This window comes from Zalophus californianus, chromosome 1, assembly GCF_009762305.2.
Source record: "Zalophus californianus isolate mZalCal1 chromosome 1, mZalCal1.pri.v2, whole genome shotgun sequence".
NCBI classification, from domain to species: domain Eukaryota; kingdom Metazoa; phylum Chordata; class Mammalia; order Carnivora; family Otariidae; genus Zalophus; species Zalophus californianus.
The window spans coordinates 25,239,996-25,258,230 of NC_045595.1; the positions used below are offsets into that span (position 1 = coordinate 25,239,996).

At 46.9% G+C, this 18,235-nt stretch overlaps 1 protein-coding gene across 3 annotated transcripts in view; it reads right to left on the reverse strand.

Moving 5' to 3' along the window:
• The window catches only part of IL17RD (interleukin 17 receptor D), a 66,968-nt gene extending 49,199 nt beyond the window's left edge, over window positions 1-17,769 (reverse strand). For all 3 annotated transcript variants that reach the window (XM_027587059.2, XM_027587058.2, XM_027587057.2), the window contains exon 1: window positions 17,615-17,769. In XM_027587059.2, coding sequence (XP_027442860.2) covers window positions 17,615-17,740 — 126 coding nt within the window. In that variant the 5' untranslated portion in view covers window positions 17,741-17,769. The remainder of the gene's footprint in view (window positions 1-17,614) is intronic.
• Between the last annotated feature and the right edge of the window lie 466 nt (window positions 17,770-18,235).

An 18,235-nucleotide genomic window follows, 5' to 3' on the forward strand; every position in this document is an offset into this window, starting at 1 on the left:
CCTTCGGCTCAGGTCATGATCCCAGGGTCCTGGGATCGAGTCCCACATCGGGCTCCCTGCTCGGCGGGAAGCCTGCTTCTCCCTCTTCCGCTCCCCCTGCTTGTGTTCCTGCTCTCTCTCTGTCAAATAAATAAATAAAATCTTTAATAAATAAATAAATAAATAAATAAATAAATAAATAAATAAAACCCTCATTTATTCATTTAAACCTCTTCCCTAATACTCTCTACTAAGCAACATCTCATCCATACCTCACTTTAAAACTATCAGACTTAAGGGGCGCCTGGGTGGCTCAGTCATTGAGTGTCTGCCTTCGGCTCTGGTTGCGATCCCGGGGTCCTGGGATCAAGCCCTGCATCGGGCTCCCTGCTCGGCGGGAAGCCTGCTTCTCCCTCTCCCACTCCCCCTGCTTGTGTTCCTGCCCTTGCTATCTCTCTCTCTCTCTGTCAAATAAATAAAATAAAATCTTTAAAATAAATAAACTATCAGACTTAAAAGCAATAAAACTCACTCAGAAGGTAAATCAGGTGGATTTAGTCCTTCTCTAATAAATGCAGAATAAGACAAGTATAAGGTACAACCAAAATAACAAAGAATAAATAAGAATTATAAATGTCAATATTTTCTAGGATGTGGAAAAATGAGCACACATTCCTCTGATAACAGACTACCACCAATGACTAAGCACTTGCTATGTGGCCAGGTGCAAGGCAAAATGTTTTAAAGACAGTATCTTATTTAAGTCTCAAAACAATCCTGGGGGATAAACTCTTATTAACCCATTATACAGATGAAGAAATTTGCCTGAGGTCATAGTAAATGAGAGCAAACGGCAGAGCTGGGATTATAAAACCAAATTTGCCCTCTTCCCAAAATATAATTCTTCATCATTACACAGGGCAAACTGGCAAACAAACATGCAGTAAAACCTACAAAACTTTTGTCATGGTAATTCCAGTTGGGGGAATATATGCCAAATCAACAAACCAAAATGGCAAAGGGGGCGGGCAGGAAACCAATATGTATGAAGATGTTCAAGCAGCTTTATAACAACAGTGTGTTGGAAACAGCCCAAATGCTTTATCAATGAGGCTTAAGGGCCAAGAAAGGGGGTGCACACAACAATAAAATATGATATGGCCAGTAAAAGTGGCATGTCAGTGAACTATGTCAATACATGGAAATATCTCTAGAAAACAAATTTAACTAATTTGAAGGGATACATGCACCCAATGTTTATAGCAGCATTATCAACAATAGCCAAATTATGAAAACAGCCCAAATGTCCAACGACTAATGAATGGATAAAGAGGTACTATATCTAGACAACAGAATATTACTTGGCCATCAAAAAGAATGAAATCTTGCCATTTGCAAAGACATGGGTGGAGCTAGAGTGTATTATGCTAAGTGAAATAAGTCAGTCCGAGAAAGACAAAATACCATATGATTCACTCATGTGGAATTTAGGCAAACAAACAAATATGGGAGGGGGAGGCACACCAAGAAACAGACTCTTAACTACAGAGAACAAACTGATGGTTACCAGAGAGGAGGTGGGGGGGGGGGATGAGGGAAATAGATGATGGGATTTAAGGGGGGCACTTGTCATGATGAGCACAGGGTGATCACTAAATTTTACACCTGAAACTAAAAACAAATTTAAGCAAAAAATAACCATAAAAAATAAATTCAGTGATTACAACCCTGTAGCAAGATGTATGTGTGTGTCCAAGAGTGGAAGAACCACATTTAATGTTCATTAAGCACCCGCATCCCTTTCTTTTGCATTAGCTTGAAGTTACCAATTTGTAAAGGCAACATAAGGAGACCCTGCATCAAGATGCTATGATTCAGAATGTCCTCTTCTGGATCCAAAGAAGTGGAAGTTTTCATATAAAAATAAAGGAATAGGGGTGCCTGGGTGACTCAGACAGTTAAGCATCTGCTTTCAGCTTGGGTCATGATCCCAGGGTCCTGGGATCGAACCTTGCATCAGGCTCCCTACTCCAGAGAGCCTGCTTCTCTCTCCCTCTGCCTGCCACTCCCCCTGCCTGTGTTTTCCCTCTGTCAAATAAATAAAATCTTTAAATAAATAAATAAAGGAATGGCTCCACTAATTTTTAAGCACCCCCTCATGGTTTAGGCACTTTTTATTTTCCAATTGAAGTATAGGTGACACACTAGGCATTCCTATTTTTAAATCAGATTAAATTGAGTTATAAGCCCTTACCTCATGAAATTTGTTAGCCATTTAGTAAATTTAAGACCTAATATGTCTACAAATTGGAACATAATTTTTGTCACCATTTGGTTTGTACTAATAAAAGGCCACTCTGAATCTTACTCTTTGATAACACACTTGAATATGTAACACTATTTAAGATAACGTAAATCCATGGGCCACGGAGGAGGGAAGTTTAAAAGTGTCTGAACATAATACGCAGGTTTATGCCCCGAATGCAGTTTTTATAGGATCTCATTCCCTGAAAAGAAAGAAAGATATGCCCACAAGGGTTCTTCACACCTTCTTAAGGGTTGGCCGGGGGGCCCAGCCCACCCCCAGTCAGGCCACAAATACTCCCTGACACATCGCTCCCTCAGGCCCTCCAATGGCTTCCCATATAACCAATCATCTCATGCTCAACTGAAGAGCATCCAAACTAACTGCAGCATCTTTGACGAAGAACAAGGTTGGGAAGTCCTGGGAGGAACTGGGCCAAAGTTGGTGCTATCTGATCCACACTAGAGAAAGAAAAGCAGATTCCTCCATTCAGCAAGAGTGTCCTCTGTCTGGGCAGATCCCACATCAGTCTTCATTCCAAGCTTCCTTTTCTCTGTCCTTCCCAACCTACACATGCTGTCCGTGTTCCTGTTTTGCCCTACACTTGGAATGACTTACTATGGTCCCTCAAACATAAAGAACCACTGGGGTCCGCGTGTACCTGGCACAGAGACAAAGCCCCCAATATGGCAAGGTCTGCCTCTAATGGCAAGCTGTCCAACATGGTAGCCTCCAGCCATGTGTAGTTATTCAAGTGTAAATTTGAGTAAAATTTAAAATTCAGTTCCTCAGTTCTACTCGCCACATTTCAAGTGCTCAACAGCCACAAGTGGTTAATAGTTACTGAACGGCACAGTGCAGAGGAGAACACGTCCAACATCACAGAAAGTTCTACTAGACGGCACTGAGCTATGAAGTTTCAGCACCTACCCACCTGTCGCTGCAATTCCAGGTGACATTGTCGCACAGCTGAACAACTCTTCCCAGCCGTCACCAGGCACTGTCACCTCATCTGACACCAAGGTGACAGCTCATTTCACCTGGGCAGCATTTATTAAGACATAGTAAAATGGACATTTCTATGAGTTTATACATATATCAATGTCTACATTTGTGTATCCACCACCACAATCAGCATACAAAACAGTTCCATCATCTCCCCGAAATTCCCTTGTACAGCCTCTTTGTAGTCAAATCCTGCATCTACCCCAAAAACCCTGGCAACCACTGATCTGGCAGCTTTCTAAAAAAACTCAGATTCCTGGTCTTCCCCTGGAAATCTCACTTAAGCAGGTCTGGGAGGAGGCCTGGAATCTGCACCCTCACCTCCGGCCAACCATGTCCCTCAGGTGATTCTGATATTCAGCCAGGTTTGGGAACTTCTAGGGTAAATTCGGAATCCTAGTTTAATTTAATTATCTGCAAAGTGCTCTCTGGTATCTAGGCTTGCTCTCTTCCCACCCCCATTAGCTGCTCTGTTGCACATGGCAGACATCCATTGCAGGCTGGGTGATCGGAAGGCAGGGCAGGCTCGGCTGCTGGGGGCACGGGCAGGGTAAGAACTCTGTGACTCGGGTTTCTGGCGAGAGAGGCCTCTCTGAATCACATGGCCTGCCATCCTAATCCCTTCCTGGCTCTTTGTGCCATGGAATCCTCATCTGGCAAAAAAGGAACGACATCAGAAATAATTGCCTACCTCCGAGACTCGCTGGGAAGCGATGATTTAGATAATACGTTCAAAGGCACTGAGCAGCCAGGACGAAAGGTACCCCCGTCCTGGATACATCATCACCACGCAGGGCTGCCTTTGGATGGAACTCTTCTCACCCTGTTTACCTGATGGATGTGGAAGATCAGGACACAAAGTACAATAAAATTGCAGCCATATAAAAAATAAATAGATTAAAAATGTGTTTTCCTCCTAAATGCATGATCCCAAGGGCAAGGTACCAAATTCCATTTTTAAAGGGGAATTCGAAAGAGTCAACATCATCTCAGAAAACCTCCTCTTCTCAGAAAGTAAACAATTAGAAAGAGGGTCAACACTTGAGTTTAGCCATTCTCTCCAGCTTCTTCAGCTCTGCTGAGGATTCCTGGAAAACACTTTGAAAAGTTTAAGATGATCAAAGGAAAAGTATGGCCAACACAAGAAATGCTATCATGTAACATCACGTGTTTATTTAGCCCCACCAAGCCAAAGAGAGAAGACTGTTTGAAAGGGAGAGAATGCCTGCTTAATCAACTAAAAATGCATTCATTACTATGCTATTCACCGTGGCTTTCCTGAAATCAGACACTTTTGCCCCTAGACCATAAGATTGAAGCGATTTGAAATGAAAATATTTCCTGTCCACTGCTTGCCAGTTTCTAGCCCCAGAGTGATATAACAGATGACATCCAGTACAATAAATGCTTTTATTAACCATAAATTTGAGACTGCTTTAGGGATTTGAAGTGTTGGGTTTCATGCTGAAAAAATGTAATGTTATCCACAGACCATCAGTGAGTAACAAAAACAGAGGCACAGGTTATGCTACTTTGATCAAATTATGGCAAAAAAAAGATTGTCTTTTGCATTTAAAATAGTAGTTGCATTCAGGGCATATCTTCAAGGAGCACCACAATAGTTTAATCATATGTCTTGGAGAGTTTAATGGAAATTCATTCTGAATGCAGATTTCTAGAACCAACAGTTTCTGTTAAACATAAAAGAAGTTGAAAAGTGTTATGAGGCTAAGTGAGATGAAAAATTCAAATGCTAAAACGGGACCCCTAAATCTGGGTCTGTCAACCTCAGCACTATTGACACTTTGGGCCAGATGAGTCTTTTATTGGGGAGGGCCGGCTTATGCATTTCAGGGTGTTTAGCAGCATCTAAACCACAAAAAGCCAGTAGCAAACCCCCTCCCAGTTGTGACAACCAAAAATGTCTCCAGGGATTCCCCAAATCACCCCCAATTGAGAACTATTGCTCTGAATCAAAGTCTAGGCCTGCTTAGCAAATGCTGCCTGATTTCTCTTTCGGCAAAGACCATGCATGTCAGAGCTCCAGGGGTCTCGCGGCCTCAGCTCTCTGCCCCAGGGCCTCCTTCTGCACAGAAGTGGGGAGCCCCAAGTGATTTCTGAAAATCAAAAGCACTCTGTACCCCCTCTCCCACTGAAACCGACGGCAGCACAGCCATGGAAACGAGAACTCTCTCCCCCGTGACCAGAGCAAACTAGCCTAAGCAAAGGCAACCCGCCACCACCACCACCCCCCCACCAGGCACACCCGGGCTGGGTCTTTGTGTCCGGCACATTCCAGCACAGGAGCTGGCTGCACCGCATCCCTGCCAGCCTCCAGACTGCTGCTTTCTGGCCTTTCACTGTCAGGCCAAGGAGGGGACCAGGGACTCGGTGCCAGAAAAGAAAATGAAAAGCAAAGGTGAACCTCTGCGGCCCATTCTCTGCGTGCTGAATGTTCCACTATTAGGTCTCGGCATGACATTTCCCAGCCAGCAGGGGAGGGGGCCCGGTTGTGAGAGCTGAACAAATGCCTGGGTGCACAGGGCCGCCTGTGCCCTCCCCCTCTCCCTGCACTTATGAATAAAAGATGGAGGGTTTGTCTGGGCCGTTTTCCCTGTACCCTGTAAGAATAACAACTGGCCGCTTGTCAACGTTTTAACTTACTCTAAAAAAGAATCGATAGGAACTTTACAGGTCTTTAACTGTACACGCCCTTACATAGGGGTAAGGACAAAGAAAAGAAAAGTCACATAATTAGGTAGAAGATAGGAATTCAGGTTAAACTAATGAAACAGTCTGTCTGGAAGTGACTCTAATAAAATTCAGGCAACAGGCGATCGCAGAACCAACAGGCTGGGAACTGACTTTGAGGACATGTTTTGAGTGAAGTGGCCTTTCCTGGAAATAAAGTTCAATGTTTTCTTAGTACAAAGGAGAGTAATGACTGAATTTTGGTGTGAGGATGCATTCAACTGGAAACCTGCCCAGGCCAAAGAGAGGTTTTAATAGGAACTTGCTCCCAGTTGCGGACGGCGACAATGACAAGGGCTTGCGACAAGCCTGTGTGAAGAGCAAAAGCCTTCAACAATCTTGAGACACCACAGTCCTAATGCTGAGAGCACAGCTGATTTCAAATAGTCTTTAAGGGAAGAGGTTATATTACAGCCTAGCACACATGACACCCTATGCTTTGGATTCTCAGTAAAGTAAAAGGGAAGCCTTCATGTAAAGCATCTCCTTTTTCAAAAAAGACAACACAAGACTGAACTGGATGAAACCACTGGAAAGGTCTCCATGTGCAAGTTTCAAGTAGAAAAACCAAATTTTGCTCAGCACTGAAACTATATCCATATTTGTTACCTACTGATACCTAACACACAACATTACAATATCATCTTTGGAGGGATCTGGCCAAAATATTGACCTTCACTGGGAGGAAACGAGCAGAAACCTAAATTGTGGAACCATCTACACCACAAGTGACCTTGACTCTTCAGAATGTGTATTTATGAAGCACCAAAGAAATGGGTGGAAGGACTGTCCTCAATTAAAGGAGACTGAAGAGACAGGATGTCTCTGTAAAAGTGATCTATTGAAGTGGCACCTGGGTGGCGGTTAAGTGTCTGCCTTCGGCTCAGGTCATGATCTTGGGTTCCTGGGATCAAGCCCCGCATTGGGCTCCCTGCTCAGTGGGTAGTCGGCTTCTGCCTCTCCCTCTGCAGCTCCCTCTGCTGTTCCCCTGCTTGTGCTCTCTCCCTCTCTCAAATAAATAAATAAAATCTTTAAAAAAAGTGATCTATTTAAGAGTGATCCTTGTCTGAATCCTGAAACGTGATCAGAAAGAAATCACGAAGGACTGCAGGACAACTGAGGTAGGTGGGGCAAACAATTGGTGACCCCAGGCAAAGGGGTAATAGGTGCTCATTTTACTGTGCTTTCAACTTTTCTCTAGGCTTGAAAAATTTCAGAATCCAAAATATGGGAGAGAAAGTAAAGAGAAGCCCAGGTACCAGTGCCGGGGGCGGGGGGAGGGTGGGCGGGGAGCTATGCGGCAACAATTTCACCTTTCTGTTTAGTTTCAGAAAATACATGCCCAAAATATTACTAATGTTTTTGAAAGGAAAATTACATGAAGTCTTAATACAGCATAGGTCTAGGATAAAAATAAAATGTAGAAAACATAATAATACATTATTCATTTAACTGGGCAAGGGCGGGTGGGGATGTACACACAGCAGACATTTAAGACATTCATGTTTCTGCTTTTAAAAAAGTCATATGTCCTTTAAAAGGTGCTTTATGCCTTTCCCTAAAACTCTTCTCCTGAAATTTATCATTCTCTTTCTCCTCACGTCAGAAAGCCTACTAATTTAAAAACTTTTTAGAACAGCTCTTTAAAACCCCCTGCCTTCCACCCAAAGTCCCCCCCCATTATCCACCCTCATCTTTCTTTAATGAGATAAAAGCAATAATTACACTAGTCTTGACCAACTCGAAAACTAGACACTTAAAGAAAAAAAAAAGTGTGACCCTTTAAGTAAAAGGAAGAAAGTTCAGTAAATGGGAAATGTGCTCAAGTGTAAAGATGTGGGGGTAGAATTTCTGTCTCTTGAGGACTTCAAAACCCAGGGAGGAGAACAATGAGAGAGGCAGCTTGTCCAGAGCAGCCTTATGAGGGACCTGGGGGACTGTCACCTTGGGTGAGTCAGACACTGGGAACCCACAGCTCCCACCGCCCTGAAGCAGCCTTTGGGCAGCACAACCAGATGTTACATTTTCTCTGCTTAATTTCGGTAAAACTCCATGACCTCTTTCTCAAATTAAAAAGGCAATGCTATTTTTTTTTTAAACCACAGGAGCTATCTTTAGTGAAGCCTTCTAAGGATTTCATTAATTCATAGCCAGCCAACCAGGACCTTTCCCACAGTCTCCCACAAAAAAGCCCGGGAAGTCACTGACTGCTTGGCTGGATCTGAATATGAGCAGAGGTAAGATCAGAAATATCTAGTTCCTCCCACAGGGAGGCAAGGCATGAAAATCAAAGGCGGGCAAAAACTCATTACCACAGCTGGCCAGCAAATCCACCGCCCTGGAAAGAAGGCAGAGGGTATCTTTGATTCTGGATGGACCGTCTAGTGACTTCAGAAAATGAAACGTGTTCACAACCAGAGGTGATGAAACAAAACGAGACCCATACATCTGTTACAAAGACAAAGATTTCCTACCAACTGGCCAGCTGCTGCCAGGGAATGAGAATCATTTCATAAAGTCCAAAACCAGGATGCATGGTTAGCACCGGACAGTAACTTTTACATTTTTTTTTTAAATCCACAGTGCAGCGTAAACTGCACAGTCCAGACATCTCTTGAAGCAACGCACACTTTTCAAGGTGTGATCCCCATCCAATCCCAGCCCGATCACTACCTCAGTCATCCCCTGGACCATTCTGCAGCCCAGCAGTTGGCCAGGGTGGGCACATGGTGCCAATAATCTATGATGTGACTAGGCAGAGCATATTTTATGCTTACTCTGAGCACCTAATGCCACATGATGCACTAATGTCGAGAAGACACAAGAAACCCCAGAACTTCAGAGGATATCTGTATGACAACTGCTCACCTTCCAGGTCACCTCAGCAGGGATACCACCCCCCTCCCCGCCCTCCCCCACCGAGATCATCTGCATGTGCCACCATCATTCTCACCACCGACTGTAATTTCCTGCAGAGCACTTGGTCATTCAAGGAACATGCAGGGAGAACCTGCTATACGCCGGCCCCTGATCTCCCAATGCAGCAGGAAACAAAACAGATACGGGCCCTGGCCTCATGCCTCGGACCGTAGTGCGGGAGGAAGACAGACAAGAAAACACCATGGGTGTCTCCCAGTGAAAAGTTCTGTGGAGAAAAACAAAGTGAGGAGAAGAAGGCAGGCTGCTCTTTCAAGCAGGCTAGTCACGTCGCTACCCCGTCCTCTTGTCTCCAGGCTACAGTCGAAGATCCAGAAATTGGGTCCAGCGTGTAGAAAGCACCAAATACACACTGAATGAAGAAATGACCACTGAGGGTCACTCTTATCAAACCATTCATCTGCTGGAGAAACCCGTCAAGCCTCATGGTTCCTGACAGGTGCACGCAGACAAAATTCAAGGCACCGGTACATCCCAACCTACATCCCCAGCCTCCCTGTCCCCACCCCGTGCAAGGAACCACCCTCCCCCAGCTTTGCCACTTCTTTCTTTCTGCCACACTTTTCTTCCAAAGGATCTCCCCACCTCCTGGTTCCGTTTACAGAGGTGGGGGGGCTGCCTTTTTTGGCCATCCAATCCTTTCTTCTAAGCCTCCTCTGAACCATCTAAGTTTCTTCTTCATAAACAAATCAAGTTTCCTCTTCTTCAATGCATCACTGCAAAAGGCTGGATGCATGATGGGGTGGGTGTGACTTTGCTACAGGCGGGCTTCTCCCCGCCGCACAGGTGAAATTCACATGGGGAGGCCAGGGGAGCCAGGGGACGGGGAGCATGATGTGGAGAAGCCTCCCAGAGAAAGGTGAGCCTCCTCCAAAGCAGGGGAAACTAAGGTAGACCAGGAAGCCAGAATTACTGGGAGCCAATGGGGACAAGGGCTAAAATGCCAGATTTCCAAAGGTGCCAAGCAGCACCTCAGGCACTGGCACATCCACACTGGCAACTGCATAGGCTGAATGTTCTAGTTTGAGGAGCAGCAGGAACTGTGGTTTGTGTTTCTCTGGGAGGAGTGGGGAGGTGCAGAGAGAGGACAGAGAGTTCCCTGTACTTTGGAATCCTTCCTGCACCTCCCTGTCTCTGGGCCCCTATGCCTTCCTCTTGCAGCCCCAGCTGGGTGGGGAGCCACTGCAGACAGGGGAGAGGGCCTGGTCCTACTGTCTTTGTCTTTTCCCTGGAAAACATAAGTAAACTACAAAACCACACCAAGACTTGACACGGTGTAGCTGCTCAAAAAAACTGTGTCTTCCCTCCTCACTCCAGACGAGTCTTCCTGAACTTCAGATATGGAGCAGTTACAATAAATCCTAACCATGTGAGTGCCTGTGCCCCACCCAGAGCCAATGTGGACCCCCCCCCCAGAGGAAGGCAGCGATAAACTGTCACTCAGCAGGGCCCACACTTGCTAGGGCTGACTGCTTGTGCATTGGTCTGGATCACACTGCATTTTCCTCTGGTAAAAGGGGGGCCATTTCAGGAGAGGAGAAACCAGAAATCACCTGGACAGAATAAAATCACAAAGAAAGGGTTTTTAAACCATATGGCCTGTCTCAGGAAAATGCACTTCTTCGTTCCAAGGAAACCCTCCCTCTATCCCCATCTCAGAACAGAAGTCTGGGGCCATAGCCAGCACTTTTTAAAGAGTTACCATTCAATGGGAGGGGATGGGCTTGGGGGGTGTCGTCCTACAAAACTGACAAAACAGAACACTTGGAAAAACTCCTAGTTTTTAAGGAAAAAAAGTTTTTAAATCTAAAAAGGTTATAGCTAAAGCCTAAGCCCTCATGATTTCAAAAGGATTCATCTGAAGTATTCATTTAACATGTAAAATGTAAATATCCATCCGAACATTTAATTAATGCTATCAATTTCCATTGCCTTTCAAAGTTGCCGCTTCAGTTTTATAGGACATTTCTGATGAGTTCAAGCAACCTTCCCTACAATGTAGTAATTTTAATGAAAAAGCCTCATGATTAATGTCATGATTAATGTTCAGGTTTGGAATGAAGGAACGTACAATAAAATGACCATTTATTAAGTTTCCAACAACTCTTGCCATCTACTGCCCTTTCAACTCTTAAGGTACCAGCCTTATGCAAATAAGACATTTTACCATTAGGTTTACTATAAAACCAATGCTTCTTAAAAGTGCAGTTTTTTTTAATACAAGTAGTTTCCATTTGTGCTATTAAATCAATTTATAGGCCAACTTCCATTTTAGAAGAGAATCTCATGTGTGTTCACATCACATCTTTATTTTGTCCTCCACCCAGTGATTTGTTGAGGACAGCTGGTACCTATTAAGTCCCCCCTTTAAATGTTGTAGCCTTAATTAGCTACATCCACCTTCCCCCAACATTTCCAAACAAGGAACCAAAGCAAAGGGAAGCCGTTTTTTATCACAGATGCTTTGAACAATGGAGTTGTAAATGTTAAAGTAATAGTCTCCTTTGGAAACCAGCTAGTTATTCCTTTTTTAGGCCCCATCACAGAAAACGGGGTACACGCATTGTTTAAATGTTCGGTGTTTGTTACTTAGGTAATTTTTAGTTTCACTCCTGCTGTTATTAATTAAACTTTCCCAAGATACTGCTTGGGAAAAGGTGAGGGACACTCTCCCCAGAGATATTCTTGGTATGATTTAGGCTGCACACTTCTTACTTGGGACTTCTGAGCCCATGAAACCAGCAGACAGAATCTGCAAGGACAGAATAAGTCTGGTACGGTTTTCTATGAACAGATATGCTCTTCCCAAATAATAAAGACTTTCCAACTCACACAATGAGAAATCCACTTGATTGTAGGACCTTAACCTACCACGTGTAGATTTAACACACTGATTTGGTTACAATGTAGACTTCCCTTCTTTTCAAAAGCAAAAAACAAAGTAATCTATGATGCACTCAGGACTTCAAGTGTGAATTATGTCAACCAGCTAAATTTTGAGCAAGATAAGGAGCCACCTCTAGGATTTCCCCCTTAGATTTGGTTTCTTCTTACAGATTTGCCCCAGCTTTAATCTGCAGTAAGACTATCTGTTTCAGTAGGATGTGCTCTCTCCTGGGCTTGTGTCTTTTCAATCAGCCAGTGGCCCTGCCGGGTTTAGAGTGGCAGAGAGGAAGTGGCCTGTGGTTAAACAGAGGAAATTCCAAGGCATTTTAATAGAGCAAATAGTCTCTTTACTTCCCACAGGGAAGAGCTTCAAAGGCCCCAGGCCCTGGAGGAGACAATGTGTTGTGGGGCCATCAGTCACCTAATCGTGTGTCAGAACCATTCAGAATGTCCCAGCAGCCAAGACAAACACAGCCCAGGAGGACATTGCCCCCCACTGGAGGAGCAAGTCAGGCTGCTGGGAGATGGGGCCCGTGTCACCAGCACAGACAGGCACCCTGAGCTTGCTGAGGGCAGGAGACCTCCAAATTTGGGGGAGACGTGAAACAGAAAAGGTCTCAGCTGCCAGGGTAGAGTGCAGGAGAAAGGTCTCCTCCAAGGGCTCTGCACTCCCATCCCCCACCCCTGGCTGTCAAGCTTCTAGGGGTACCTGAGTCCCCCCACCACCTCAGCCCATACTCTTACAAATGGGGGGGCAAGCTTCCAGAAGCCTAAAAGCCCATCCATCAGAGGCAGACACAAGAGGGAGTGAGAAACGAAAAGGTACAATTAATTGCTGATGGGGTGGCCCCAGCTGCAGCAAACATCTGCTGGGCATGGTATGTGAAAAGCTCAGGGACCGATGAGGGGAAAAGAGGGTCTAAAAGCTTAAACACACACACATTTTAGGCCAAATGAAGCATGAAAAATACTCAACTTAAAGACTTACAAAAGCATTAGCAGTTCTTTCCTTTGTAGGGACGCTGGTAAGGTTTGAACTGCAGAGAATATGATTTGGATCCGATCCTACTCTTTCCTGAGACTGTTTTCCAGACAAACCCAGCTGTTCTGGGGAGGAACCCATGGAAGCGTCAGGGTCGCCTTCACTCCCGGCCTCCCCTTCAACCCCAGACTAAAGGCATCCACCCAAACCAGGGTGCCCGGCCCAGCTGGCTCCCCTGGACCCCCTTAACCAGCCTGACCCCTTTCACTGGCCAGGGCTCTGACAAAGTCTCTACTTCCTCTCTAAATCCAGGCAAGTAATTTAAAGTCAAACTCTGATTTTAAAATGTTTAGAATGTGGTTTCTCTCCCCCTTCTCTGGCCCCGGGGAAGTCCTGTCTCCTAAAGCAATGGCTCTCATCATTGAGAGAGCATCAGAGGAATTTGTTAAAATGCCAATTCCTGAACCCCCATCTCACTCCCATTCTGGTCGCATTAGCTTTGAATATGCATTTTAACGAGCTCCCAAAAGCAATCCTGATACTGGAAGCCCCTAGACTTTGAGAAATTGTGTTCAGAGGGAAAGGGTCCACAGCCGGTACTTACTTGCCAGTCTCATTCACCCAGCTGTATCCCCTTGTTAATACAGCTAGCACAATGCCCCAGGCACTGCAGGGGCTCTGGTGGGGGGGGGGGTCGGTGGGATGGATGGGGGAGGGGAGAGAAGGGAGGGCAGTTCAAGAGAGATGGACCCGCGCCAGGAGGATTCCCAATTAACGCGGCAAAACAGGCTGGAGGAAAGCATCGCAGTTCTTATAAAAATGTCTCTCTGAAAAATGTGTCAACAGGGTTGAGTCATTTTTTAACCAAGAATTCTGTAAGAGACACAAGAGCATGTATAACATGCAAGACATGGCCACAAGACAGGCAGACCAGATGCAGGCTAGGGAGCCATGAGCTGCAAGTGAATGAAAACGCATCCAATTCAGAATCAAATAAACATGCCTGGGCCCACAGCCAAGGAGAGTTCTTGGATTGGACTTTTATCAGGACCTAAATTTTAACCAGCTGGAACTTCTTCTTTTCCAAGTACCACCCTATTCCTTCCTACCTTTTGAGATGAAGTATTTGCCTTAAATGGGAAACTTGCACTTCATTGTAAAGATGATGCCAGCATTCTGGCTTCCTGAATTCCTAAAGGAGCGGGCTTTTTGCAGGGTAGACATTTGTTTCAGAGATAAAAGACGAGAGAAGATGTACCCCATTTAGATAGAAAGGCATTTCTTGTTCCCTCCTTCTCCACTGCAGGAAACGCCACTAAATAAAAACCTGGGGAGCCGATGCCTAATTCTTTGTTCCATTAGTGTATTTTGAACAACTAGCAAGACGAGGGAATAAAAACCTCAGCGCAAATGACTGATAGAAAGTTACCCATCACAAACAAAAACACTCCACTATCAAGAAGCAAGAGTTAAGAGCCAGTGTAAATGAGGATACCAGTTTTAGAAATTGTTACTTCTTTGGGAAAATTGTATTTATTACTCCAAGAGCAACTTTACCTGACAAGGGCCCTAAGGGATTTTTTTAAGTAGTCAACGGAGTGTGCCCACAACTCATTTCTAAAACACTAAGCTGTGTTCAAGATGGTATCGGCCCCTTAATTGCCCCACTAATAATAGGAGGGTTGTGAAATCTGACCATTTAAACCAGGCCAGCTCCTCAGAGAGCCTCCCCAAAGGGTGTGTTAGAAAAGCTGCTGAAGGGTTCGCTGGCTGCAGTCACCTTGCATGTCCTGGGAAAATACACACTGCTGCAGGGGCAAGAATTCCTGGAACAAATGCTCCCTGGAGATCAAAAGGGTCATTTGCTCAGTTCCTCTGCAGCACCCAGATCCTGCAGGATGCACGTCTCCATCCTGCTGTCCCCCTCTTAGGTTCCATGTGACCTGGACCCACAGGAAGTCTCCTGTTTGATTCACACATAATCAACCCTTCTTTTATGTCTGCATGGCCCCAACTAGACTGTAAGCAACATCAGAACTGAGACCAACATATATGAGCTGAATACCCACCATCTGGTAGGGGACTGCGACGTGAATCAAGGGCCCAAATCACTGAACACCAGTATTCACTGGCCAGTCCTCTGACAGAGCAACTTTTGGAAGACCCAATGTAGGGAGGTGGGGGCAGGGAAGGCTTCCTGCAGGAAGTGCTGCTGGAGCAGAGGAGGGAGGCTGAGGTGTAAAGAGAAGGAACACACACAGGAACAGCATGTGCAAAAGCCTGTTGCAGAGAGGACACTGGAGCTCAGTGCTCCCATCTCTCCATCCACTTCCTAAAATCATCACTTAATACAGAATTTAGTAGGAAGGCTGCAGGGTCTAATTGGGCTCAGCCAAGATTTACGGGCTCTGAGGCCACCAAGATGAGGTTAAGTGCCTGGCTAAAGAAACCTGTCCTAAGACACAGAGGTGAGCAAATACTGACAATGCAGTGTGGTGAGAACTAAAGTGCAAGGACCTGCATGAGAAGAAAAAGCAAGGGGAATGGCATTCAGGGAGGGCTTCCCGGAGATGGTATCACCTGAGCTGAGTCTTAGGACAAGCAGAAGGTTCTCAGGGGAGGAAAAGCATCCTAGGAGCAGAGAAAGCATGCCTCAGCAGCACAAAGAGCACAAAAGTTAGGGACAGGCTGGAAAGGTAGGTATGCAAGGCAGGTGGGCAAGCGGGGTTGGGGAGAGCTGGTGGCTCCATCAGATGCACCAAAAGTCAAGTCCAGGAGGGAAGGAGCCATGCATCAGGTTGGGAAGAGTGTGGAATCTGGGAGATGGCCTAGAGGCTTCCATGCTCATTCAAGAAGGGATGAAAATGATCCAAGGAGAGAATCAGTGAGACCAAGGTAAAAGCTGTTGAGGTCACCCCCAACTTGTGGTGAAAGAAAAGAGGTCAGCCTGAGTGTGAGGCTTCTGGGACGGGGGCCACCATTAATTCGGGGCAGGGGTACACAGTTAGGGGAAATGAACACAGGCATAGAGAACAAAACCATCAGCTTAGCTCCTTTGGGTCACTATTGTACCCAAAACATTAAATCTTCCCAAGCTTTGTGAACTGACACATGAAGCTACTTAGACAATTGCAGAAAAACAGCAATTTGGACTGATCCACCTATGCTGTCATATGTAAACTCAAAATACATGTGATGCTCTTACAGTTATTCAAAAACCAAAATATCCATTTAAATCCAAAAAGTTTAGCAGGTTTAATAAGTCAATATGAGATAGCCTTAAGGAAAACTTTTTGATCTAAAAACTGGGGAAAACTTGGTATCTTAAAAAATAATTGTGATATTTTACTAAAATGGGGCAGAGTAAGAAAATGTGACGTTTTACTCAGACAGGAAGGTTGTATTCACTACGGGGCTGGTGGTGGGAGGGTGTGTTACAGCTCTCTATAGGGTGGCCATTGGGTTTGAAGATATCTCAGCTGCCTGGCTCATACCTGGTTTCCGTACTGTGTTTCTCTGAATGTGGGACAAGGCAGCTGGAAGCACCAGCCCGAGACTCTAAAAGGGTGCCAGGTCCTAGGCCTTGACTGTGCTGAGGCCATTCAGAACGTCCCAGAAGAGGTGAGTCAACCTTGTTCTAAGTAAAGCACCCAACTCTCAGCGCAACAGTGCTGGGATAACTAGGAAATCCCCATTTATTCCCATTTTTCAGGTGGAGAAACTGGAGCCCAGGAGCAGAGCCAAGGTCATGTCCATGGCTGCCTGAGTGCAAAGCCTTCACAAAGCCCTCCACAAGTCTAAAGGCCTTGAGTGCCCTGACGCCTGGCCGCCCCTGGCTTGGGTGGGCGGTGCGGGGCAGACAGATGCAGTCTCCTGGTCCTGGGGCCGCCCAAGCCCAGGAACCCTGGTGGGGACCGGGGACCGCAGCATCCCCGCGCACACCGCCCCCCCCCCCACCCTATGCCCCACAACCCGGGACAGCATCAAAGTGCTCAGTTACTGGGAGAAGGCTCCAAACAACAAGGCCAAGTCTGTGCACCTCTCCAGTCTCCTCTGGAGTATCTGACCGAGGTAACAAACTCATGCTTTCCTTTGGCCTAGAAAAATATCCGCCAAGTCAAGCTGGGGCCAGGGAGAGGGGGTGTAGGTCATCTGTGAGACCACTGACCATTCGCTAGACGAAGGGCTGAACGGGGAGCAAAATTTCCCAGCAAGTCAGGAATCGGGGGTGGGGTGAAAGTGGGGTAAGACGGCCCAGCCTAGAAGGAACAATGCGGCCACGAGAGGGGGCGCATCCCTCCCCAGCGCTCCGGGTCCCCACCCTGGCAGTTCCGGGCCTCTGCAGAGTTGTGGACCGGAGGGGTGGACTACAGGACCACTCCTGCTCCAAAAGGCTCCCAGTCGGGACAGCTCGGAGCATCACAGCCCCGGGGCGAAGGAGGTACGGGTTCGGAAACAAAGGGTGGGGCGCCCTTCTCCCGCCGGGCGCGGGACGACCCTCTCGCCCGCCCTCTGGAAGCCAGACCCCGGCCAGTGGCCGCGCCTCATTAACAACACAAAGCCGGGGTCGAGCGGCGCCTTTCATCCCGGCGGGGGCTGGTGGACGCGCGCCCCGGGAGGGAGGGAAGAAGGGCGGGAGCAGCGGGGATCCCAGCCCTGTCGCTGACTCCGCGTAGGGCAGGCACGTCGGCACCCGCTCGGCTGCCGGCAAGCACCTGTGCTCACCGCGCCCGCCGCGCTTTGGGGGACAACAAGAAGTTTCTCCTTACCCTCCAGCCGCAGGTGTCCGCGCCCCGCGCTCTGCTGGAGCCGCCAGCGGCCACGGCCAGCTGCGAGCCGTTGAGGCAGGCGTTGACCGTGAAGAAGACGGAGCAGAGCTGCAGCCACGGGGCCATGGCCGTGCGCTCGCCCAGCCCTACCCTACTCTGCACCCCAGCTGCCTGCCTCTGGCCAGCCCCAAGTGGGCGGTGGCGCCGGCGGCGGCAGAGCTGGCCGCACTACCGAGCATGCGCTTGCCGGCCCGCGCCCTGCCCCTTCACTCCGGGCCCCGCCCCCAGCCCCGACTTTAGCGCTCTGGCCACGCCCCCCAAGCCCAGCCCTTTTTCTTGGCCCCGCCCCGCCCTGTAGTCCACCCCCAACTATGGCCACACCCACACCCCGAATCTCCAGTGAGGGGCCGGGAGCTGCAGTTTTTTTCCCCTCACCTGACAGGTCTTTTCTTTAATCCAAGGGATTTGTCCAAGTGATGCCTGCTCCCAGCAAAAAACTCAGGAAAACACAAAGAATATAATAATAATGGTTTTAAAATTAATTTAATCAGCAACTACTATTTGCCAGGCCTCTTCTTGAATCTTCCCAACTGCACAGGGAAGTGTCAGTATTATTCTTGT